The 27006-nt window shown below is 48.7% G+C and overlaps 1 protein-coding gene across 3 annotated transcripts in view; it reads left to right on the top strand.

The window, feature by feature from the left end:
- DPYSL2 (dihydropyrimidinase like 2) overlaps positions 1-27006 on the top strand; it is a 98698-nt gene that overhangs the window by 35996 nt on the left and 35696 nt on the right. Inside the window, exon 1 of one of the 3 annotated variants that reach the window (XM_066593508.1) lies at positions 3571-3736. The exons of the other annotated variants lie outside the window; for them this stretch is intronic. Coding sequence (XP_066449605.1) covers positions 3698-3736 — 39 coding nt within the window. The 5' untranslated portion in view covers positions 3571-3697. Of the gene's footprint in view, positions 1-3570; positions 3737-27006 lie in introns of those variants that run through there. 3 annotated transcript variants of the gene reach the window in all.

The raw sequence follows: 27006 nt of genomic DNA, 5'->3' as shown, positions 1-27006 counted from the left end.
CACCTTGCTTCTTCCCTAAACTCAGGGCTAAGGCTGTGGATAACCCTTCCCTTAAGGCCTCCTTCACACGGGCGACAAAATCGTGCGCTATTCTCACGTTGCGACAATGCTACAAATTGCATCTATGTGAAGCCTATGCTTTCCTATGGGTCCCGTCACATTAGAGATGTTTTGTAGCATGTGACATTGCGAGTCACAAACCTTGTGGGCTTCACGATATGCATGCGACCTGCAATGTTTTGTAGCCCATGTTTCCATATGGAGCCTTCTTCTCTGTTGCATTGCACGAAAACACGGTTTTTGTGCGGTGTGATGCAACTTTGACAGTAGGAAATCCTACTATCAAAGCCCTAAACTAAGTCCTAGCTGCAGGAAAAACTAGAATACATCACCTAAGAAGCACTGTCAGCTCGGCTGCATCTTCTCCCCGATCCCCGGCACTGTTCTTCTTCATCTCTTCTGGCCGGGTACTAGAAAATCCCTGCCTCCTGAAAGTGCTGCCTCTGATTGGCTGAGGGCTGTGGCTCAGCCAATCAGAGCCAGCGCTCAATAAATCAATGACAGCCAAAAAAATCGCTGTGATTGGTTCATTGAGTGCTGGCTCTGATTGGCGAGCAGTGCTCAGCCAATCAGAGGTCTCTGGCCAGAAAAGATGATGAGGAACAGTGCCAGGGAGAAGATGTGACCGGCACTCCTACTACACTCCCAACCGTTGAAAATGATGAAAGACCCTGGGCTTGTCTCAATCACTCACATTTACAGAAGGGAGACATCACGTGACTAGACCGATATCGATGCTTTTCCAGACATATCCCAGCCACTTTCAGACATTAACCTCTTGCATGCTGCAGCTGTACAATACACATAACAGAAGACTGGACACTTTGCACAGAGCATCCACATAGAAGACATAACACGTATGACAATTATGGAGGGGCCAGATTTAGATGTTTCAGGCCGCTACACTTTAAATTAAGAATCAGCAATAGCGATGATCATCATGAGCTAATTCAGTGTTAAGTTTATTAATAGTGCAAAGTAGAACAAAGCAAAGTGTAGTGGTCCAATCACAGGAGACGACTCCGTAAGTTACAGCTTATTGCAATAGAAAAGTAGCAAATCCTTACCAAATTTTAGTATTGACGAATGAATAGATAACGTGACGTGTGCATACATTACGTACATGGATAAGAGTCAGGAATATTATTTAACCCTTTGCAATCCAATTTTGGATTCAGGGTTTTCCTAGGGGGCTTTCTCTTTCTGCCGTTATACAACGGCGCCATCTGCTGGCTAGAGCCAGTACTGCGGTATAGGACATACTGGAAAGGCTCCCCAACAACAAAGCGGCCAGTAATATGCAGTAAGTATACCCTGCCGGACGTCTTCCGACATGGGAGCTGTACAGACTTCAATCAGAATGTCTTTAGACGTCAGACAGTGGATTGGAAAGGGTTAATGCTGTCTCCAGGAAACGTTCAAGCTTCCAGCATCAAGAACTCGCTGCTTTTACGAGCTTACTAAACTGTATTAACCCCTTAATAACAAATGTAAGGCCGGCTGTACGCGGCTGGGTCGGATTCCGCATATGTGAGCCGGCAGCGGAATGCGACCGTCTGCCCAGCCGGCGACCATGCCTACCTGTAATTTTATTATTTTTCCTGTCCCACGGATGGTCTGCACGGCGAGCCGTCGGACATGCGCAGTATAGTTTTTTTAAAAAAATCCATGCTTTTCCGCGTCGTTGCTAGGCGATGACACGCAATCCGTGACCTTTCCGCACTGTCATTGCGAAAGGGCCGTGGGTCGAACGGATTCCATTGAAGCTGTCCGTGCGGAATCCGCACAGAAATAGAGCATGCTACGATCTTTCCTCCACGAGCAGAAAATCCAATTGATTTCGGCTCGTCTGCAGGAAAAAGCATTTTTTCATAGCATGCTGTGGGCGGTATTTGCTGCGGAATCCAGAGGCGGACGCCAGCCCCACATTCTGCAATGCAAATGCGCCCGTGTGCAGGTGGCCTAAGACGGGTCATCTTAAGGCTGGGTTCACACGTGGCGTATTCCCGTCAGAAATCTCGCGGTGTGGCCGCAGCAAAAACCGCGAGATTTCCGCCGGGAGAACCGCCACGGTGGCTTTGAAGCGGCCCGGCTGCTCGCTTTTCCGTTGCGGACGGCGCTCCCATAGAGGAGAGCACGGCCGCGACGAAAATAAACAAAAAAGAAAAGTAAATAGACATGATGCGCGGTTCCAGCCGGACTTACCGCAGTGGATTGGCCGTCCCGTGTGGACGAGATTTCTGAGAAATCTCGTCCACGTGGCTGGCTAATCCTGAGATTAGCGGCCGTGGGCGGATTTGCCGCGGCCAAATTCCAATCCGCCCTGTGTGAACCCAGCCTAATACTTCCACAAGTCTGATCCAATGCTGCAAAGGCTATGATATTACAGTGTGATCCAGTGTAGGACTCGGACATTGAGTAAACCAAGGCTGCTGGACTCTGATCCGGGCCCAGCAGCTCAGAACTGGTTCACACTGTAGTATCACAGCTCAGCAGCACCGAATCAAGCTGTAATGTCACTGCCCAGAACTGGATCGTACTGCGATATATCAGCGTCCAGCCTTGAATCGCACTGTAATATCATAATCCAGCACTGAATTGCACTATTATAGTTTGCAGCCAAGCATTAGCACACATCAATATATCACAATCCAGCACTGCATCACACTGTAATATATCATAGCACAGCACTGGATCGCACTGTAATATATCATAGCACAGCACTGGATCGCACTGTAATATATCATAGCACAGCACTGCATCACACTGTAATATATCATAGCACAGCACTGGATCGCACTGTAATATATCATAGCACAGCACTGGATCGCACTGTAATATATCATAGCACAGCACTGGATCGCACTGTAATATATCATAGCACAGCACTGGATCGCACTGTAATATATCATAGCACAGCACAGGATCACACTGTAATATCATAATCCAGCACTGGAGCGCACTGTTATATCATAATGCGGCATTGAATCGCACTGTTATATATCACAGCCCAGCATTAAATTGCACTGAAATATATCATAGTCCAGCATTGAATTGCACTGCAGTATCATACCCAGCACTGGACCATTCTGCAACTGCATAGTTCAGTGCTGCTGAATTACACTGTAATAGCACAGACCAGCACTGATCTGCAGTGTAATATCAGAATCAAGCATTGTATCAGATTGTAACTTCATGATTGAAGCAGCACTGGATTACACTGCAGTATCACAGATCGGAAGCAGTGCTTCACACTGCAATATCATGGCTCAGTAGCACTGTAATATCAAGGCCCGGCGCTTTGCTCACTGTATAATCACAGTCTGGCACTGGATTGCAGCGCATCAATCTCGGCCCCACTGCATTGCAGTGGTTGCATCCTTCGCGGGGGCCCCGCCCATTCTCCAAGCCTCTCATTTGCATAGCGGCAGCCGCCTCGGCCAATCAGCGGCTCCGGGAGCTGTTGCCTCGGATGAGGACAGGGAGTGGCGCGGCGCATGCGCACTGCCGCCTGCTGCAAGTCCTTTATTGCAGCCCGGGTACAGGGAGATCGGGGGCATCCTCATCCTCCTCCTCCGTCCGCAGCCCAGTCCTTGTCCACTGCCCCCCGCCCTGCTCCGAGGGGAGAGCCGCCAGCATGTCCTACCAGGGCAAGAAGAACATTCCTCGCATCACGGTGAGTGGGGGGCGCTGATTGGCACCGGGGATGCAGCACAGACACGTCTGCCGGGGATGCCAGGCGGCAGCTTTGTTATGTGGGCAGACTGCAGGAATGCTCGGTGCCCTGGCAGTGGACGAGAGGGATGGTGGTGTGCAGCTGTGATGGGCAGTGCCATGGATTGCATCAGGTGCCATCTGTGTATAATGCATTGTGTATGGTGGTGTGTGCATCATGGTGCCAGCGGTGCGTTCTATAGGGGACCAGACAGCATGCGTCCCCTATATACATATACTAGTCCCATCCAGTGCACTGCAGCGTCGGCTCCATAGATACAGACAGGCTCCTGCTGCCTTTGTCTATAGCCCATCACTGATGAGGTTACATAACATGCTGCGGGTACCATGCCAGCTGCATCCAGGGTATTTTCCAGGGCGGGTGGCACTTGGTCCAAGATTGATTTGCATTCTTTTTTTTTTCTAGGACGTTACTAATAATGCCAGTCCCACGTAGTAGTGGCGGAGGGTCTGGCTAGTGGCGAACAGATGGGGCTACTGTGACACACATAGGAGGAGGGGGCAGCATCCTGACAAAAGAGGAGGTTCCCCAGCAGCCTCAGTATAATGGGGGCACCGCTCAGCCGGTGCCTGTCACCAGTACGTGACGTGCGGAAGCACGTAGTCACATATATACCCAGTGTGGGAGGTGTATGATACTGTATGTACGGCGCGGCCGTCACTGTGGCAGCCATAGTGCACTGATATCCCCGTAATATTCCGTAGCGCTACGTATGATGGCGGGCACCATAGGACGGATACCGTAATGATGACATTTTCGCATTGACCCACTTAGGAGATTCCTGGTACGTTTTTGCTGCAATTCTAGTGATATTCGCTGAAGGTTGGAGGTTCACGGGGCCAAAAGAATCAGAAAGCAAATCCGAAGCTTACCGCCAGCCGGGCGATATATTACAGGATGTGGGATGGATAAATGGTGCCGTATTTGTATGCCGCCCTCCACACACACACACATATATATATATATATATATATCTATACTCTCCCAGGCCTCCCGTATCCTCAGATATATCCTCAGTCACTTTACATTTAGCAGCAGTATTACACACCGTCCTGTTTGTCTCCATTTTTCTTCCTTTAATGAAAGGTCTTTTTTTCTATGTATCTATCTCATATTCCTCTGTCCATGTGATATCTACCAATCCAATAGCCCTCAGAGATCTACCCATCTAATATCCCTCTGTGTATGTGATATCTACCCATCTAATATCCCTCTGTGTATGTGATATCTACCCATCTAATATCCCTCTGTGTATGTGATATCTACCCATCTAATATCCCTCTGTGTATGTGATATCTACCCATCTAATATCCCTCTGTGTATGTGATATCTACCCATCTAGTATCCCTCTGCCTACGTGATATCTACCCATCTAGTATCCCTCTGCCTACGTGATATCTACCCATCTAGTATCCCTCTGCCTACGTGATATCTACCCATCTAGTATCCCTCTGCCTACGTGATATCTACCCATCTAGTATCCCTCTGCCTACGTGATATCTACCCATCTAGTATCCCTCTGCCTACGTGATATCTACCCACCTAATATCCCTCTGCCTACGTGATATCTACCCATCTAATATCCCTCTGCCTATGTGATATCTACCCATCTAATATCCCTCTGCATCCCATGTCCTTCAGTCCATCTTATATACTTAAGTCCATCTTATACCATTCTCTTTTACCATTCTGCCCATGTCATCTGTCTCATACATCATATCTCTCATATCCTTAAAGGGGTTGTCCCGAGGCAGCAAGTGGGTCTGTACACTTCTGCATGGCCATAATAATGCACTTTGTAATGTACATTGTGCATTAATTATGAGCCATGCAGAAGTTATAAAAAGTTATTCACTTACCTGTTCCGTTGCTGGCGTCCTCGTCTCCATGGAGCCGACTAATTTTTGGCCTCCGATGGCCAAATTAGCCGCGCTTGCGCAGTCCGGGTCTTCTGCAGTCTTCTATGGGGCTCCGTGTAGCTCCGTGTAGCTCCGCCCCGTCACGTGCCGATTCCAGCCAATCAGGAGGCTGGAATCGGCAGTGGACCGCACAGAAGAGCTGCGGTCCACGGAGGAAGAGGCCATCTTCAGCGGTGAGTAGAGAAGTCACCGGAGCGCGGGGATTCAGGTAAGCGCTCCGGTGAGCTTTCTTTACCTCCCTGCATCGGGGTTGTCTCGCGCCGAACGGGGGGGGGGTTGAAAAAAAAAAAAACCCGTTTCGGCGCGGGACAACCCCTTTAAGTCTATCTCATACGTATATCTCTCATTCTCATATCCCTCTGTCCATCTTCTATTTCTCTCATATCCTTCAGTCCATCTCATATCTCTTTTCTCTCTCATCCCCCTGTTCATCTCATCTCAGCGTTCTCATTTCTCTCTGTCCTCTTATAGCCCTCTGTCGATCTCATATCTCTTTTTCATATCCCTCTGTCCATCTCATATCTGTCTATCCAGCTTTCTACAGTAGGAATGGTACCTCACCCTTCCTCTCCCGACGCCTCCTATATCCTTCCATGCACCCTCGGTCACATATCCTTTCACCCTGGCCCAGTGCCCCCATCTTAGGTGTCACCCATATACCACCCTGCTCCATCTGTCCACTTTTATACTACATGAGTGGCACCATCCACATTTCCTATACCCTTAGACACGCCCTAGACTGGCACCAGAGCCCCGTCCTGGGTGTCACCTGTCTATCACTTACCTCTGTCTATCTAGGTTGCCAGTGCACTTTCTTTTTTTTTTCTTGCTCGTCCCCCCAAATGATTTATCCCTCCCGTTTCCAACTCAACCCTCCATCCTTTCATATCTGTCTCTACTGCCCACGGAGATGCCATCTATCTGCCCGCCGTTAGGCCGCTCTCCAGCGACCGCATGTTACTCTGCACTTGTTCCATGTTTTATGCCCTGTATTACAGAGACAGTGTAAATCTAAGGCGCAGATTCATGAAACTGTCTAAAAGAAAATGCATCTGTTGCCCCTAGCAACCAATCACAGCGCAGCTTTCATTTTACCTCAGCAGCATTAGAAGTGAGAGCTGCGCAGTGATTGGTTGCTATGGGCAATAAAAACAGTTTCTCTTTCAGACGACCTCATAAATCTGCGCTATCCATCCACGGCCGTAACCTGCTCAGATTTTGTCCGTTTTCGCCTCCGTATTTGCTATTATTTTCTGTGGCGCAGCTTATGGATCTGTATTTACCTGATGACATCAGATACGGCTGTGATATCATCCATAACACTTCCGTATTACGGACATGTGAAAATATGTGTCTGGAACCATCCGTATACTGCATGAGTGGCACCAGCTCTGGCACCAGAGCCCCCATCCTGGGTGTCACCCGTCTACCACCCTGCTATCTCATTGTGTACTTGTGTATGTGGATTAGCAGGAGGGGGAGGACAGACCCCCGGTGACATCCCAGGTTGGGGACGGAGCCTGTTGGCACAATACATTGGTGGGGTCTTGTTTCCATGGCAACCACTGCCATCTGATGGGAGACGCCGTGCATTAATGTGCGCTCCTCTCCTTCACTGGAGCAATCTGGAGCATGTAATTTATGTAGAAACGCCCAGCGCCGGCCGGTTAACGCCATTATCAGGCCGAGAGATGGAAATAAAAGCCCTGCGATGGCTGCTCCGAGCTGCGGGGGCTTTTATCTGACAGGAGGATCGGAGATACATGTGTCTGGATGATTAAAATATGCAGCTGTGCTGCGTACGCCCGACGAGACTAATGTGATCCATACATTATCTCTTGTACTATAAATACGCCACGATTCCCAAGATGAGGGGGAAGAAGAAAGACGGATCCGGCGGCCTTGGAGGGCCGCTGCTGATCTCCTGCGTCTCTCGCCGCTGGTTTATTTGGTCGCCAAGTATAATCAATGCAAGGAAATGGCGCCGGACGTCTGGCGACTTGGGGATAGAGTAAACGTGCTGGTTACCATAATCACGCGGTTTGCCATGACCTTAAGAGATCAGACCACGTTTATACGCGGCGGTCACGGGATCTCGTCATTTTTCCACGACCATTACATGACCTAAAGTCACCATGTTGGTGTGGCCTAGAATATGGACGCCGCGTGTGTACCCCAATGTAAAAAAGGGTGTGGCTACGGGATTACAGTATCGTGACATATGTCATGACATTAAAAGGGCTTGTACCAGAATTTCAAGCTAGGCCGGCTGCACACAAACGGGTCAGATTACGCATGCGGGAGCCCGCAGCGGAATCCGGCACCGACCGCAGCCAACGTCCGCGCGTACCTGTCTTCTGCCTTCTTTATCTGTACTGCGGATGGCTGCCGCAAGCCGCCGTCAGACATGCAAAGTACAGTTATTTTTTTTATGTTTATTTTTTCTGCGATGTCGCTAGGCGATTACACAGAATCCGCAACCTTTGCGCAATGACAATTGCAGAATGGACGCAGGTCGGATGGCTTCCATGGACTGCAATGGAAGCCTTCCTCGCGGAATCCCCACTAAAATAGAACATGCTGCGATTTTTTAATTTTTTTTCCTCCACTTGCGGAAATTGCAATGCGAATCGATTTTCAGTAGCATGTTCCGAACGGTATTTGCTGCAGATCCACCGAATGGACGCTGACTGCGGATTCCGCAATGCATATCCATTCGAGTTATACTCCTATCCGTGGGAGAGGGGATAATGTGTTGATCGGGGGGGTCTCATAGCTGAGACTTTCCGACTGATCTCAAGAACGGGGGTCCTGTGTCCCCCGTCCTCCTCACTATGGGAGTCGCTTCTCCTCACGCAGTGACGTCACTCTGAATGGAGTGCTGGCTGCACAGCCGCGGTCAGGGCTCCATTAGTTTCAATGGGCCTAATGGAAATACCCGAGTGGGTGCCACTGGGGTACTCTGAGGTACCCATTGAAAGTGAATGCAGCGCTTGTACGCTAACGCGACCAGCGCTTTATTCCGTCTCCTCACTGCAGGGGATGTAGTAACCCTGCAATGAGGAGGCTAGGGGACACGTGACCCCCGTTCTCGAAAATGGTTGGGGTCTCAGTGGTGAGCCCCCCCCCCGATCAGCAAGTTATTCCTTGTCCTGTGGATGGTAGATAACTTGAAATCTTGGTACAACCCCTATAAGGGCTTATTCACATGCGCATGTTTCATGCCCGTGTGCTATCTGTGTCTCCAAATAATAAATGGGGCTATTCCCGAATCTACTTTTTCACCAGGGTGGGTGGGTGGGGGTGGGGGGATAGTGGGATATTCTGGTTCGATTTACAGATACGAGTAATTAATTTAGAGCAACAGATACTTGAAATTTCTTAGGTAGCACAGAAGTGCTGATATGCTGCATGCGTAGGACAGGATATTCCTAGGCGTGCGCTGTAGTAAAATTGCAGAAAGCTGTTAAAAGAGAACCTGTGGGAACCGCGTGCAGCGTGAGTAGTGTAGGCAACCGCAATGCCGCCGTGTATGTCTCATACTGAAACGTTTCTGAAAAAAGTTGTGGCTGGGTATTTTTAAAGTTAGTTTATGCCAGATTTGGCTAAAACCCCGCTTGTGCAAAAATTTAGCATCTTTTTGACAAGTATGCCTGTCTACGCCATTCTCCCTAAAAGGGCGTGATTTGTCTGGAGGGGGCATGGCCTCCGTGGACGGACACATTTATATATTATTTATGCCAGAAACCGGGATAAATTATACCAGAAGTCTTCACCAGCTCCTAGCTGGCATAGAGTCCTGTGTAGGTGCGCCTAATATTTGAAGAGGTGTGCGCCGATGTAGATGATATTAAGGCTGGCATATAAATCAATGGTCTTAATGCGTGGTGTCATGGTAGCGGGGTCTTGCTGGACTCTCTACTACCGGATCAGCTAGACTAACAGATCTTTTCCTATGCACAAACAGGGTGGGGTCGGTCAGTCTGGGTGATGGAGCAGATAGAGGCCAGTAGGACCCACCTCTGTGACTTTGAGTCCCTACAGATTTTTAAATGCTGTGGCATTTCTAAATGAAACGCGCCCATGCTGCCCGTAGTTCGGACATCATGAACCTGGTGGCAAGTTTCCTTTTTAATTTGACATAGTGTGATTTATGCCAGCAATTCTACAGATGGCACCAGTGATGCATACGCATCACTGACTTTTGACCCTGGTGACAAATGGGGTCTGAAAACCTACTGTTATATCCGACTCGGACGTATAGATTACATCCAAACTGGACGCATACAAAAACAATATAAATACAGATAACACACACATGTCGTAAGGAAACACCAAAAAGGAAAACTAGGAATCTAACCCTAAATACGAGAGGATCCTACCTATAAGCAGGGTGATCACCCTGATGAGGGCGGCCCCACGTCAGGAACCTGGGGTGAGCTTGATTTTCCCTAGATGGTGACAGGGAATAGGATCAAAAGTATGGTGGCATTCAAAATATATACAATCACTGCAGGTAAAAAGATATACAAACACCCCAGATAAATAAGTAGAGCAAAAGCAGACTTATCTTAAAGGGGTTGTCTAGTTGTAAACAAATGATGTCGTAACCTCTGTATAGGTCATCAATAGTCCATCCCTAGGGATCCCCACCCAAACAGTTGTTCTCTAGGTCAGTGCTATCCTGCACTGAGCTGATTTCTGCAGGAAGCAGACAGCTCCGTTCTCACTGTAGTGGCCAGATTCAGTATTGCAAGCCAAGTTCTCATTCACTCCAATAGGAATTTGCCTGCAATACCAAGCCTGGCCACTACAGTGAGAACGTAGCTATCTGCTTTATGCAGAAATCAGCTCAGTGCACAAGCTCACTGGTCGGTAGAACAGTTGATCGATATTAGTGTATCTTAATGCCACCAAAAGCTAGGGCTTTGACAGGAGGAACACGAAGATACAAAGATCCTAGCTGCATACTGTGCATTGCTTAATGGCTGGCCGGCATTCTAAGCCTTACGGTTACTTCTGTTGTTAGCCGTACATTATGCGCTGTCAGTGCTGCCATGTAACCGCAGTTACATGGCAGCATTAACATGTTATAATGTAAGGCTAAGAAGTGAATTAAGCATGAGGCTGCGGAGCAGCCATAAAGCAATATGCAGTGTGCAGCGATAACTGAACTCGTACTGGCCGCTCCCGGCCAGCCCCCGCCAAACTGCAGCATAAGCTGGCAGCGTGTAGCTGCGTCTGTGCTGCCTGACGGCTGCTCCCCTGTTCACCCTGATGTTGTCGCTGTGCCCACATGTGTCGTCAGGCTCCGTTGGGGCAGCCTACCTCCCAGCGCCTGTATGTTCCCTCATGGCCGCTCCCCCCGCTCAGCTTCCGCAATTAGGTCTGCCGCTGTCAGAGTCGGACAGCCGGCGCTAGTATCAGCTGTCTCGCGGCTCTCTGATTTGTTCCGGCCTGTGACTCGGAGCGCTCACCGCTCCTAAGGCACCAGCACTCCGCAGCTGCCCTGACCTTTCTTCTGGTCAGCGGCTCGGTGCTAATGAGCGATCACCGCTCCTAAGGCATCGGGCCTCCGCAGCTACACTACAGTTACTGGCTTCCAGAACCTAGACCATTAGCACATCTGCAGCCAATCAAATTCAGGGGGCGTTACCCCCTGTCTATCTTGACTCCTCCAGGACTTCCTGGTGGCGTCAAGATACACTAATACCCAGTTGATCTGCGGCCCCCGCTGTGATGACCCATCCTGAGGATAGACCATCAATATTTACAACTGGACAACTCCTTTAACAGAGATGCAGTTCCAAGCCGGGAGCCGCAGACAAGACCAGAAACCCATCCAAACAGACAGTATAACCAGCACCCTCTGTTCAGAAGAGCAGCCAACTACCTCAGCCCGTTAACTTCCCACTTAACAGCAAGGGGTATTTAACACCCTGCCAACAGAAAATGAACACACGGCAAAATGGCACAATATGTGGGCCTGGGCTGACGCTGTGATGCTACCCCGGACCCACAACCATCCGCCAGCCACACCGTCATACCTACCTTGATGGTGTATAAAGGATGTTAATTTACAGCATCTGAATGAAAAGCATGTTACCATTTATAGACAGCAAGCAGTGATCTTGAAAATAAGATTAATCTGAAACAGATTACATGAGCAAGTTACATAATGCTTCATTCTACCATGTGGTTTGGGTTATAGGAACATCTCAAGACTGCCTAGTCCAAGTCTAACTACTTGGCAACATTGGTAGATCTGCCTCTATATCCCACGTGTGGTCCGACGTGATTTATAGGCTGGAAGAACAACTGCGCCAGAGTTCTGCTGTCCAAAACAATCGCCGTTTTGGAGCACATGACATACTTGTAACTTGAACACTGCTCCCCGCCACCCTTTTAAAAAGTGGGCATGCCCTGGCATTAGGGGGCATGGCCACAGTTTGACTTGGAACGTAGCGCCGAGTCAAAGCGGTGAATGTCATTGGCTTCTCCCCGCTGGCAGCTTATAGACTAACAGTGCTCTTCCTGCTTGTGTATGTAGAGAGCTGTCAGTCTACGTGCTGCCGGCGGGGAGAGGCTGGCGCTGCCCACCTCCATCACTCGTAGCTCCATTCCCAAGTCAAATTTTAAAGTGTGTTTATTCTGGTGACAGGTTCCCTTTAAAGGGGTTTTCTGCCCTTTTTTTCTACCGATGACCAATCTCCTGGATAGGTCGTGAGTAGTTGATGGACGGGGGTCCGCCACTTGGGAACTCTGCCCATCAGCAATCATCCGGCCTACTGTCGGTGCAGCGAACCGTACGTTATTAGCCATCAGCACAGAAAGTGCACCAGCTTCACTCGCACTGCCGTCAATGGGAGCGCCGAAGTGCTGAAGCAATGCGGCGCTCCCATTGACGTTGGTGGGGGTGAAGCTGGCGCACACACTTCCTGTGCCGACGGCTAATGACAATGTCTGGCTTACTGCATTGATAGCGGTCTGGTGTCCCCCGCCCATCAACTACTGATGACTACCATCTGTGCAAAAGAGGACAGACAACCCCTTTAAGTTGATTTTCCATGTTAGGGCTCATTCTCATGACTGTGATTTCTTCCGCTTGACGAACGGTGGTGAATGGAGTCAATGAGAGTAAACTGTGAGCCATTCACATAACACGTAAACACCGCGTGTCGAACCCGTGGCATGATCTATTTCTCGGTGTACCACGCAGTGTGAGCCCTATACTTTTCCATGGGCAATGTATGAAACAATGTCCATACGCAATACATCGCGAATGGTCGGCGATTCATACGCAACCCAATGAAAGAGTGGGGAATTAACAAAAAAGACGCACTGAGCATGACCGAGATACGCGGTGACGCTCAGTGCACTCGCTGCCATACGTGGTCTCTGCCGGCTCATACAGAACACTGCGAAACTCCAGTTTTACGGATACGGTCGTGTGAATGCGCCCTTAGTTAAACCCCTTATAGGGATCTTAGGGCTTGAAACACGGAGGTAAAATACTCTTATATGAATTAACCCATTGAAATCAATGGTTCAATTCACTGCGTATGACGTGTGCAAAATTGGCGCGCCTAATGAGCCCTTATCTAAAGTGCACTCAATCTAAGCTATAGTTAATAAGTAAGTCGACATCTTACTATAGCATGTGCAAAAGTAAGTGCCCCCCAGCCTCCGCCAGATCCTCGCTATTGCTGGTTTCATAGCGTTACTTGTGCCCCACTTTTTACCGCCAGGGGTGTATAAATGCTGCCAACCTCTGCTAAATAATGAAGAGCCCCCCTTCTACGTCCCGCAGTCGTGTCTGCAGGCGGTAGCCCCCATCTACGTGTGCTGCATGTATGAGCCTTTTATCTTCAGCCGTTGCCTGGTACATTAATGTGTTCCCAGGGGGCCCGAGACGTCTTAGATCCACAGAGAAGCTTTACAGCGCTAGTTGTTAAGGTTACCCTCCTCACATCCGAAGAGAAGCTTCTAGAAACAGCGGTGAAATCCAGAGAGGAAGACGAACGCTCCATGTAATTCATCAGTAGTGAGACTTCACTAGAGCGGCTTTCTAAATACCTTTATTTTCACTTATTCGCCCTTACAGCTGATTTTAAAGCTTTTACGTTATTTTAGTAATATATACAGGGGCTAGACAAAAATATGGAAACGTTGTACGGAATGCATGCCTTAAGTTACATAGGATTATGAATCAATGAGAAATTTCAGTAAGACATGTAGAGACCGATATTAAGTGGAGGTGATATGACGCAGATGCTGCCCGAGCAACAAGTGAATATCTGCCTGAACAACAAGGTCCCATTGGTCAGGGGCTTGAGCAAATCAGCTGCTGTTACCAGCCGGCTCCCAAAACGACCCAGAGCAGGGCAAGAGGTGAAGTAAACACAATTTTGGCAGAAAAGCTCTCGGGTTAAAAGGGCAGATCAGTGCTAATGATTAAAATCTCATGCATTTTGTAGTGTTTCCATATTTTTGTCCACCTGTATGTGCTAAAACTCATTGATTGATGGAGTCCATAAATTAAAGGGGCTGTGCCAAGTTATGAAGTTATCCCCTCATGGCCCGATTTCGCTCTCGCCAGTGTGAACCCAGAACCCTGTTATGGGTTAATCCCCCATAGCCCCGCTCTCTCTCTCTCTCCCTGCTGTGGGTTAATCCCCCATAGCCCCGCTCTCTCTCTCTCCCTGCTGGGGGTAATCCCCCATAGCCCCTATAGGCTAAGAGGAGTTTACAGCGGGACATTTAAATTGTGCTTCTGGGTGTAGCGGCGCTGCTGCCGTTGGGAATTCCCTCAGTCTGCAGAAATTCTCCTAAAATGAGTTGTAATCTTCTTTCCTGCGCAGGCGCTTCCATAAACTGCTGCTCCCATAGGAGTCTATGGAGACTCCTGCACATCACGCACCAAAGGTAGGTCAGGTCCTATCTTGTCGTGCAGCACAGACCGTAGATGCGCGCATTGTAGCCAATCATGTCCTATCTTTGGAAGGTGCCAGTTTTTTGCGCATCTGGAATTCCTTCATCTGAACGCTTCTATAGGAAACCATTGCTTCTAATAGATGCAATATTTTCATGCGTCTATTCTGCATGAAAACCACGTTGTGTGAACGAGGCCTAAAAGAGGGGTAATTACTGGGAGTCACTCGGTTCACCTAATACCGGTGATTCGTAAGCACCCGCCCGCCACACCTGCTCCAGCAATTGTCTTATACTGAAAGTAGCTAAACTGCTGCTGGATGCATGTGAATAAGCTCTAATGGGGAGGACATTGCAGGAGGGGGCACTGATGACTGGTGGGAGGGGGCAGTGAGGACTGCTAGACATTGCAGGAGGGGGCAGTGATGACTGCTAGACATTACAGGAGGGGGCAGTGATGACTGCTAGACATTGCAGGAGGGGGCTGTGATGACTGCTAGACATTGCAGGAGGGGGCAGTGATGACTGGTGGGAGGGGGCAGTGATGACTGGTGGGAGGGGGCAGTGATGACTGCTAGACATTGCAGGAGGGGGCAGTGATGACTGCTAGACATTGCAGGAGGGGGCTGTGATGACTGCTAGACATTGCAGGAGGGGGCAGTGATGACTGGTGGGAGGGGGCAGTGATGACTGCTAGACATTGCAGGAGGGGGCAGTGATGACTGCTAGACATTGCAGGAGGGGGCAGTGATGACTGCTAGACATTACAGGAGGGGGCTGTGATGACTGCTAGACATTGCAGGAGGGGGCTGTGATGACTGGTAGGAGGGGGCTGTGATGACTGCTAGACACTATAGGAGGGAGCTGTGGTGAATGGTGGGAGGGGGCTGTGATGACTGTTGGGAGGGGGCTGTGATGACTGGTGGGAGGGGGCTGTGATGACTGCTAGACACTACAGGAGGGGGCTGTGATGATTGGTAGGACGGGGCTGTGATAACTCGTGCGAGGGGGCTGTGATGACTGCTAGACACTACAGGAGGGGGCTGTGATGATTGGTAGGAGGGGGCTGTGATGACTGGTAGAAGGGGGCTGTGATCACTGCTAGACATTACAGGAGGGGGCTGTGATGACTGGTGGGAGGGGGCTGTGATGACTGGTGGGAGGGGGCAGTGATGACTGGTGGGAGGGGGCTGGGATGACTGGTGGGAGGGGGCTGGGATGACTGGTGGGAGGGGGCTGTGATGACTGCTAGACATTACAGGAGGGGGCAGTGATGACTGCTAGACACTGCAGGCGGGGGCAGTGATGACTAGTGGGAGGGGGCTGTGATGACTGCTAGACATTAAAGGAGGGGGCAGTGATGACTGGTAGGAGGGGGCCGTGATGACTGCAAGACATTGCAGGAGGGGGCAGTGATGACTGCTAGACATTACAGGAGGGGGCAGTGATGACTGCTAGACATTACAGGAGGGGGCAGTGATGACTGCTAGACATTACAGGAGGGGGCAGTAATGACTGCTAGACATTACAGGAGGGGGCAGTGATGACTGCTAGACATTGCAAGAGGGGGCAGTGATGACTAGTGGGGGGCAGTGATGACTGGTGTGGGGCAGCATGTCTGCTAGACATTACAGGAGGGGGCAGTGATGAATAGTGGGGGGCAGTGATGACTGGTGGGGGGCAGTGATGACTGGTGGGGGGCAGTGATGACTGGTGGGGGGCAGTGATGACTGGTAGAGGGGAAGCATGTCTGCTAGATATTACTGGAGGGGGCAGTGATGACTGGTAGGGGGCAGCATGTCTGCAAGACATTACAGGAGGGGGCAGTGATTACTAGTGAGGTGGGCGGCATGTCTACTAGACATTACAGGAGGGGGCAGTGATAACTGCTGGGGGCAGTGATGACTGGTAGGAGGGGGCAGTGATGACTGGTGGGAGGGGGCTGTGATGACTGCTAGACATTACAGGAGGGGGCAGTGATGACTACTAGACATTACAGGAGGGGGCAGTGATGACTGTTGGGGGGCGGCATGTCTGCTGGACATTAAAAGATATGTACCTCCTCTAGCTTGGATACAAGATGTGATACAGGTGGGCATACAGGATTTAGTGCCCTGTTGTACCGCCTTTAGCTTGGATACAAGATGTGATACAGGTGGGCATACAGGATCTAGTACCCTGTTGTACCGCCTCTAGCTTAGATACAAGATGTGATATGGGCAGGCATGGAAGCATATGGGTTCTGTATGGTATCCTGAGGCATATCGGTCCACATTTGCTGTAACTGAGGCTCTACGTCCTGTAAACTCGTAGGTGATTGAAGTTGGCGTCCCAGATGGTCCCATACATGTTCTATTGGTGATAAATCTGGTGACCGGGCAGCCATGGAAGTGTGACAATGTTGTGGGGACATTCCTGTGACCCCCTTGTGTGTGCGGCTGGGCATTATCCTGCTGGAAGCCGCCATGAGAGGAACACATGTGGCTGCAGGATGTCCTGAAGATATCGCTGAGCTGTCATTGTCCCTCGTACCACTACTAGGGGGGACCGAGTGTGGTATGAGATGGCCCCCAGACCATCACACCAGCAGGGGGCAGTGTGCCGGTCCACAGCAAAGGCAGGATTGAGGTGCTCATCCCGAGGTCTCCAGACATGAACACGGCCGTCGTCAGCGCCCAAACTAAACCTTGGTTTATTGCTGAAGACAACCCGGTTCCGCTCTGTAGCGTCCAGTTTTGTCATTAACAACACCACTGCAAACAAGAACGAGGCAGTGAGTGACCTTCAGCCAAGTGCCTGGAAATGGTTCTGACAGACACAGGCGTGTAACAATGGCGCCCCCTGTCTCTGTATGGCAGGCAATGAAACAGTTGGAGCTGCTGTTGCTTGTCGGATGATCAGACGCTCCTCTCTACTGGTGTTTTGTAGGGGGCGTTGTGAGCCCAGCCACCTTGTGTGCCCTCACACATCCACTGGTCCCAACACTCCCTAACAATCTGGTCAGACGCTCCTCTCTACTGGTGGTCTGTAGGGGGCGTCCTGAGCCCGGTCACCTTGTGTGCCCTCACACATCCACTGGTCCCAACACTCCCTAACAATCTGGTCAGACGCTCCTCTCTACTGGTGGTCTGTAGGGGGCGTCCTGAGCCCGGTCACCTTGTATGCCTTCACACATCCACTGGTCCCAACACTCCCTAACAATCTGGTCAGACGCTCCTCTCTACTGGTGTTCTGTAGGGGTCTTCCTGAGCCCGATCACCTTGTGTGCCCTCACACATCCACTGGTCCCAACACCTCCTAACAGTCTGGTCAGATGCTTCTCTCTCCTGGTGGTCTGTAGGGGGCGTCCTGAGCCCTTTCACCTTGTGTTCCCTCACACATCCACTGGTCCTAACACCTCCTAACAGTCTGGGCAGAACGGCCGGTGGGGGACAATTCAACGCTACGACCATCCAGCTTCTCACATCCCAATAATGCGCCCCTCTCAGACTCTGGTAGCGGGGTGAAATCTCTTCTCTGCGTCGTAGAGGCGTCTAGTGGCCAACAAGCTCTACACAAGCGGAAGAAGAGGTCACTACACACAAGGGGCCTCCGAGAGCCTCTTATAGGCCAAGGGGGGAACCACTTTTAGGGTCTCAGGTGACAAGACTGTCCATCTAATCACCACAACTCTCATCATTTACATATCTGTCTGAGATGGAACTGCATGACGGGTTCTGCAGAAAAACCACAACTTCTTATAGGGGCGCAATTTATTTACTTTTTTTGACAAAGATTGTATATCATTGCTCAACCAATCACATTCTGGGGGCCATCATGCCCAATCGAGCTCCCTAGTCAGCATCTTGTGGATCATGTGACCGTTCCGTGGTAATTTATATACACAGCTGCTGTTGGGACACATGATCGCCATATTGGAAAAGGCTCGGTAATGAATATGGCCATGAGATGACTGTGACGCCAGCACTATCTCGGGAGAGGGCTGTTCCTTCCCGGACCCCTGTACCCATAGGGAAGTGTGGTGGGATTATTACAGTACTCGGAGAACATCCTAAATATCGATTGAGAGCCGTGCATGTACTGATTATGGGTCTGTTAGTGATCTGTACGCATCATACACGTATCCGGAAACCTAGGCTAGTCAGCGGCAGCTTACTACACCTTCTATATGGGTACTGCTGTATCTTGTATATGTACGTTATGTTGGTGATGGCTGGCTGCAGGTTTGTATATCATTCCAGCCGCAAAGAAATAGTCTCCGCTTCATTGCATTCAGTGTTGGAGAATATGCCCCCCTGACGGGTGCTCAGTGGGTATGCGAGGGCACCACCACCTGTTATGGCCTTCACCTCTCCATAGAGGGCTGTTTTAGTAAATACTTGTATTCACTATGATATAACAATTCTGGAATATCTTCTTCTTAAATTTCTGTGTTGTGGTGTTCCTCTGTTATTCCTCCTGGAAATGTATGACTAAATTGAGAATTGGGCGTTACCATTTCCTTGTCAAAGAGGTGCGTCCCTACAGAGTCAGCACTGATTGGACAATGTCAGAATGTACACCCCTCTGCAATTGGTAACATAATTTCCAAGAGGGATAACAGAGGAACGGTGCAACAAAGTTATAGGAAAAGATACTCCAGAATTGTTGTTTCCTTGGAAATACAATTATTTACTAAAACTGGATGTGTCAGGGGTAGTGACGGGTGCTTTTTAACTCCTTCCTGGACCCCGACTTATCCGTATTTTAGGGCTGACTCACATGTTCGGTCGTGGAGATGCGCTGCATGTTTACACCACTGAATTGTGCGTATTTTCACCTTCTTACTTTTTTGATCACTGCCTATTTCCGTTCACAAAACAACGCACGTAGGCCAAATTGATTTCATGCAGGAATACGCAGTGAGTATGCTTGCGTCATGTCTATTCGCGGCATATTTGCGCAATCCCATTGATTTCAGTGAGGGCCATAATACTGTTTTTTTTTTTACGCGCTTACAAAAGCGTATGTTTGAATACCCCAATGCCAATCAATAAGGCTTCACTCCCCTATTACATGCGGAGAGAAAATGTGCGCATAATATGCAGCGATCATACGCGTGAGTGAGCTGTAAGAGCATGGTCACACGGCACACGCTCCAGTAGGTCCACGCTGATTGGATGGAACTGGGCGGTACCGCCTCGCTTCTATTGGAGCTCCTGCGTCCGCACACTTGACACACTCAGCCCACATTTGCATATTAGACACGGAAATGGGCGCAACACCGATAATGAGGAATGAGGGGGGTCAGTAATGAAAAAGATTGGGCTACCGTCTGCCGATGCAGTGATAATGATATATGCCGCTTTTAACTGCAGAATGCGTTCTGCGGAATGTCTTGGAAATTTATTACTTTTTTTTTTTTTTTGTATGTTTGTTTTTTTCCCAAACTTTAATTGCAGAATTATATGTCCTGTACGTTATATGTCCCGCAGCAATAATTCCACAAGACGTCCTTTAATTCCACAGCAGAAAGCTTTTCCAACGCAGAATTTAATCTTGCGGTTTTGAAAAAAAAATAAAAGACGTGCTGATTTTAACAGGTGCGGAATCCAGGCCCCATAGGGATAACAATGTGACGCAGAAAAAGTCCTCGTGGACTAAATCAGTCCCGTGCAAATGGTCCCCAGAGGGTTTTACTGGGATTATTCTATATACCCTCAGGAAAAGGTCATCAATGGTAGATCAGCGTTGGTCTGCCACTCGGGATCCCCAATGATCAGCTGATTAAAGAGGACGGGGTGGTCAGGTGACCGGTCACATGGCCTGAGGGTATGTGGCATTGAGCTGCAATACCAGATACGACCACTATATATTGTACGGTGTTGTGTCTGGTATGAAATGAAATAACAGCGGTGCTAACCTGAACACTTCTCTCACTTCAGTCAGTTGATCTGTGGGGATTCCAAGTGGTGGATCCCCTTCCAATCAGCTGTTGATGAATATCCTGAGGAACATCCTTGATGTACCGTACTTCTGCGTTATGGTGATTGCACAAGTAGTGCCAGGATACCGCTGTCGGCCATCAACCATCAGACTGTAAAGTTCCCACAAACATTTCTTGCAAGAAAGGCTTTGCTCGCTACATCCAGGGTGATATTTGCACGAATCATTACTTAAATGCTCATTTTAATCTCATTTGAACCAGACGGCGACTGTTACAATCGCTCAGTAGTAACTGCGGTATAATCCTCATTCTGTCCAATCATCTGGTAGTAACTGCGGTATAATCCTCATTCTGTCCAATCATCTGGTAGTAACTGCGGTATAATCCTCATTCTGTCCCATCATCTGGTAGTAACTGCGGTATAATCCTCATTCTGTCCAATCATCTGGTAGTAACTGCGGTATAACCCTCATTCTGTCCAATCATCTGGTAGTAACTGCGGTATAATCCTCATTCTGTCCAATCATCTGGTAGTAACTGCGGTATAATCCTCATTCTGTCCAATCATCTGGTAGTAACTGCGGTATAATCCTCATTCTGTCCCATCATCTGGTAGTAACTGCGGTATAATCCTCATTCTGTCCAATCATCTGGTAGTAACTGCGGTATAACCCTCATTCTGTCCAATCATCTGGTAGTAACTGCGGTATAACCCTCATTCTGTCCAATCGTCTGGCAGTAACTGCGGTATAATCCTCATTCTGTCCAATCATCTGGTAGTAACTGCGGTATAATCCTCATGCTGTCCAATCATCTGGTAGTAACTGTGGTATAACCCTCATTCTGTCCAATCATCTGGTAGTAACTGCGGTATAATCCTCATTCTGTCCAATCATCTGGTAGTAACTGCGGTATAATCCTCATTCTGTCCAATCATCTGGTAGTAACTGCGGTATAATCCTCATTCTGTCCAATCATCTGGTAGTAACTGCGGTATAATCCTCATTCTGTCCAATCATCTGGTAGTAACTGCGGTATAATCCTCATTCTGTCCAATCATCTGGTAGTAACTGCGGTATAATCCTCATTCTGTCCAATCATCTGGTAGTAACTGCGGTATAATCCTCATTCTGTCCAATCATCTGGTAGTAACTGCGGTATAATCCTCATTCTGTCCCATCATCTGGTAGTAACTGCGGTATAATCCTCATTCTGTCCAATCATCTGGTAGTAACTGCGGTATAATCCTCATTCTGTCCCATCATCTGGTAGTAACTGCGGTATAATCCTCATTCTGTCCAATCATCTGGTAGTAACAGCGGTATAATCCTCATTCTGTCCAATCATCTGGTAGTAACTGCTGTATAATCCTCATTCTGTCCAATCATCTGGTAGTAACTGCGGTATAACCCTCATTCTGTCCAATCATCTGGTAGTAACTGAGGTATAATCCTCATTCTGTCCAATCATCTGGCAGTAACTGCGGTATAATCCTCATGCTGTCCAATCATCTGGTAGTAACTGCGGTATAATCCTCATTCTGTCCCATCATCTGGTAGTAACTGCGGTATAATCCTCATTCTGTCCAATCATCTGGTAGTAACTGCGGTATAATCCTCATTCTGTCCCATCATCTGGTAGTAACTGCGGTATAATCCTCATTCTGTCCAATCATCTGGTAGTAACAGCGGTATAATCCTCATTCTGTCCAATCATCTGGTAGTAACTGCTGTATAATCCTCATTCTGTCCAATCATCTGGTAGTAACTGCGGTATAATCCTCATTCTGTCCAATCATCTGGTAGTAACTGCTGTATAATCCTCATTCTGTCCAATCATCTGGTAGTAACTGCGGTATAATCCTCATTCTGTCCAATCATCTGGTAGTAACTGCGGTATAACCCTCATTCTGTCCAATCATCTGGTAGTAACTGCGGTATAATCCTTATTCTGTCCAATCATCTGGTAGTAGCTGAGGTATAATCCTCATTCTGTCCAATCATCTGGCAGTAACTGCGGTATAATCCTCATGCTGTCCAATCATCTGGTAGTAACTGCGGTATAATCCTCACTCTGCTCAATCATCTGGCAGTAACTGCGGTATAACCCTCATTCTGTCCAATCATCTGGCAGTAACTGCGGTATAATCCTCATGCTGTCCAATCATCTGGTAGTAACTGCGGTATAATCCTCACTCTGCTCAATCATCTGGCAGTAACTGCGGTATAACCCTCATTCTGTCCAATCATCTGGCAGTAACTGCGGTATAATCCTCATTCTGTCCAATCATCTGGTAGTAACTGCGGTATAATCCTCATTCTGTCCAATCATCTGGTAGTAACTGCGGTATAATCCTCATGCTGTCCAATCATCTGGTAGTAACTGCGGTATAACCCTCATTCTGTCCAATCATCTGGTAGTAACTGCGGTATAATCCTCATTCTGTCCAATCATCTGGTAGTAACTGCGGTATAATCCTCATTCTGTCCAATCATCTGGTAGTAACTGCGGTATAATCCTCATTCTGTCCAATCATCTGGTAGTAACTGCGGTATAATCCTCATTCTGTCCAATCAGCTGGTAGTAACTGCGGTATAATTCTCACTCTGTCCAATCGCTCGGTAGTAACTGCGGTATAATTCTCACTCTGTCCAATCGCTCGGTAGTAACTGCGGTATAATTCTCACTCTGTCCAATCGCTCGGTAGTAACTGCGGTATAATTCTCACTCTGTCCAATCGCTCGGTAGTAACTGCGGTATAATTCTCACTCTGTCCAATCGCTCGGTAGTAACTGCGGTATAATTCTCACTCTGTCCAATCGCTCGGTAGTAACTGCGGTATAATTCTCACTCTGTCCAATCGCTCGGTAGTAACTGCGGTATAATTCTCACTCTGTCCAATCGCTCGGTAGTAACTGCGGTATAATTCTCACTCTGTCCAATCGCTCGGTAGTAACTGCGGTATAATTCTCACTCTGTCCAATCGCTCGGTAGTAACTGCGGTATAATTCTCACTCTGTCCAATCGCTCAGTAGTAACTGCGGTATAATTCTCACTCTGTCCAATCGCTCGGTAGTAACTGCGGTATAATTCTCACTCTGTCCAATCGCTCGGTAGTAACTGCGGTATAATTCTCACTCTGTCCAATCGCTCAGTAGTAACTGCGGTATAATTCTCACTCTGTCCAATCGCTCAGTAGTAACTGCGGTATAATTCTCACTCTGTCCAATCGCTCGGTAGTAACTGCGGTATAATTCTCACTCTGTCCAATCGCTCAGTAGTAACTGCGGTATAATTCTCACTCTGTCCAATCGCTCGGTAGTAACTGCGGTATAATTCTTACTCTGTCCAGTCGCTCAGTAGTAACTGCGGTATAATTCTCACTCTGTCCAATCGCTCGGTAGTAACTGCGGTATAATTCTCACTCTGTCCAATCGCTCGGTAGTAACTGCGGTATAATTCTCACTCTGTCCAGTCGCTCAGTAGTAACTGCGGTATAATTCAAACTCTGTCCAATCGCTCGGTAGTAACTGCGGTATTACCATCATTCTGTCGTCTTTGGTCACATAGCGCTGGCGCTCGGGGGGGTGTAGTATTTCATCCTCTGTTTTTGATGGGTCAGAGTAAGCAGCGTTTTAATGCTGCAATCCCTCTTACTACTCCGAAGCCCCCCGGTTAATAATAACATACAGCGGGGGTCTGTCTGATAGAGGGCACATCTGACATAAGCAGACATAGAGTCTTGTATTTTGGCCCAAGATGTCATTGTGGTGTGTGTAGTGTAGCCTGGCAGTGCCAGCCTCATTTACATGGCAGGCACGGCCGGCAGACCGCAGCACATCCGCCTTGCGGAGCGGCAGGCTGAGGATTCCTGTATTTGTATGTCGGTCTCTGCTGGTTACCAGACATGGGGTTTGTGTCCCACATGTGACTCACACTGAAGAGCTGGCTCACAGCGGCCTCTTCTGCGTGTCTGCAGGAAGCCCACACCCTGCAGCCCTGGCGCTGCCCGCTGTGGTTACACTGGGTGGTACAATGTGTCACCCTAGACGGGGGGCACTGTCACTGCTGGCTCCACGCTCGCCGCTCATTCATTTTCTATTGCACTTTGGGCAGTGAGGAAAACCTGAACACCGAACCATCCTGACAGCAAAATGTTCATCGCCCGCCCGTCTGCCTGTCCGTCCGTCTGTCCATCTTTCGACAACCCTGTTTCTAACTGCAGCCCCGTCCCCGATGGCATCTGATCATCATTAAACCAGCTGCTGTAGCCCTGAGGGGAGCCGTCATCGCCGTACTGCAAATGTAGGGCATGCTTCCCAATTAGACAAATCTTTTAACCCCTTAATGACGCCGCCCCCATTTTTTTTCTATCATTTTCAGTTTTTCCTGTTTGCTTTCAAAAAATCCTTAGCAAAAAACTTTTATTTTTCCGTTTCCATGGCTACATGAGGGCTGGTTCTTTGTAGGAAAAGCTCTAGTTTTCAATGGTACCAATCGCTATACCGCATAATTTACTGGAAAACTTTTAAGAAGTTCTAAGTGGAGTGAAATGGGGGAGGGGGGGGGGGGGGGGAATGCAATGCCACGATTTTTTTTCTTTTTTTTGGGGTGGGGTCTTAATTCTACATATTGCGGCGAAAATGGCATGATAACTTTATTCTGTGTCTTAATACCATATTTTTATAGTTTTACTTTTGCTGTACTACTAAAAAAAAAAAATCTATCCTTCCACCATCTGTTGGCAGTCAGAACTTTTTTATTTTACATTGTGATGGCTATGGGAGGCCTCATTTTTTTGTGGAACCTTAAACTTTTTATTACATTTTTCTTTGAGATCACGTGACAAAATACGTGCAATTCTGGTGTTTTTTTTTTTTCTGATGACGTTCACTGTGTTGGAAAAAAATGATGAGTTACTTTGACGGATTGGTTTTGTATAGATGTGGCGATAGCAAATATGTTATGGGGCACAGGGATACAAAATGTTTTTTTTTCTTTATATAAATATGAGGTTTTTTTTTAAATTACATTTTTCAAAATAATTTTTTGAGATGAATTAAACTTTTTTGTCCTCCAAGGGGGACTTGAACTTCCTGTGCTTTGATCGCTCCTGCCGTATGATGCAATACCAGAGTATTACATCATACTGCAATCCGACTCCGCAAACAAAGGCACCCTGCAAACTCGTGGTAAGGGGGTGTTTGTGATCCCCAAACTCCAATCAGGGCATTTACATGACGTTACTAGAATTGACTGCAGCATGTAAAGACTGGGTTCACACGGGTCGTAATGGTCGCGGAATTTCCGTGCAGACTTTCCGCACGGAAATTCCGCCCGCGGCTTTTTATCACGGGATTAGCCAGCAAAGTGGACGAGATTTGCAAAAAATCTCATCTACATGCTGCGGCCAAGCCGTACTGAAATTGACATGCCGCGGGGAATTCAAAGCTGCGGCATGTCCGTTATTTCCCCGTTTCCACTGTGGCCTCTCTCCTCTCTATGGGCAGAGAGGGCCGCAGCAGAATACAGGCGTCGAAGCCGCTCCAAAATCTTCGGTGAAAGGCAGCGTGTTTTGAAGCTGCATTTTTTCAGCGGAAATCTCGCGGTATTTCCGCGTGGTCATTCATGCATTTGTTGTTGGCAGCACCCCCCCATATACGCTGAGTGTGCTGCTGATTATGGTGATTTTTTTCATAGAACCATAGAATGGTAGAGTTGGAAGGGACCTCCGGGGTCATCGGGTCCAACTCCCTGCCTCCGGGGTCATCGGGTCCAACTCCCTGCCTCCGGGGTCATCGGGTCCAACTCCCTGCTCCGGAGTCATCGGGTCCAACTCCCTGCCTCCGGGGTCATCGGGTCCAACTCCCTGCCTCCGGGGTCATCGGGTCCAACTCCCTGCCTCCGGGGTCATCGGGTCCAACTCCCTGCCTCCGGGGTCATCGGGTCCAACTCCCTGCCTCCGGGGTCATCGGGTCCAACTCCCTGCCTCCGGGGTCATCGGGTCCAACTCCCTGACTCCGGGGTCATCGGGTCCAACTCCCTGCCTCCGGGGTCATCGGGTCCAACTCCCTGCCTCCGGGGTCATCGGGTCCAACTCCCTGCCTCCGGGGTCATCGGGTCCAACTCCCTGCTCCGGGGTCATCGGGTCCAACCCCTGCTCAGTGCAGGATCACTAAATCATCCCAGATATTTTTGTACCAGCATGAATGATCTGATCAGCCAATAAATGAACGTATGCTTGTTGGACACTTCATGGACGCCGTGTATACAGGGCAGTGAGCGGGAAATGAGAGTTCGGACATCATCATCGACCGGTATGAAAAGGGCCTTAAAGCAACACTATGGTTTGGGGACAAAATCTTGTTCAGGATCTGGAAGGGGTGAAGAGTATCTTACCTACAGTTGTTCTTTGCCGCCCTCCAATCTGCCAG

The sequence above is a fragment of the Eleutherodactylus coqui genome, chromosome 2 (assembly GCF_035609145.1).
Source record: "Eleutherodactylus coqui strain aEleCoq1 chromosome 2, aEleCoq1.hap1, whole genome shotgun sequence".
NCBI lineage: Eukaryota > Metazoa > Chordata > Amphibia > Anura > Eleutherodactylidae > Eleutherodactylus > Eleutherodactylus coqui.
Note: the sequence above shows the minus strand (reverse complement) of the source record. Positions and strands in the feature narration are given on the sequence as shown.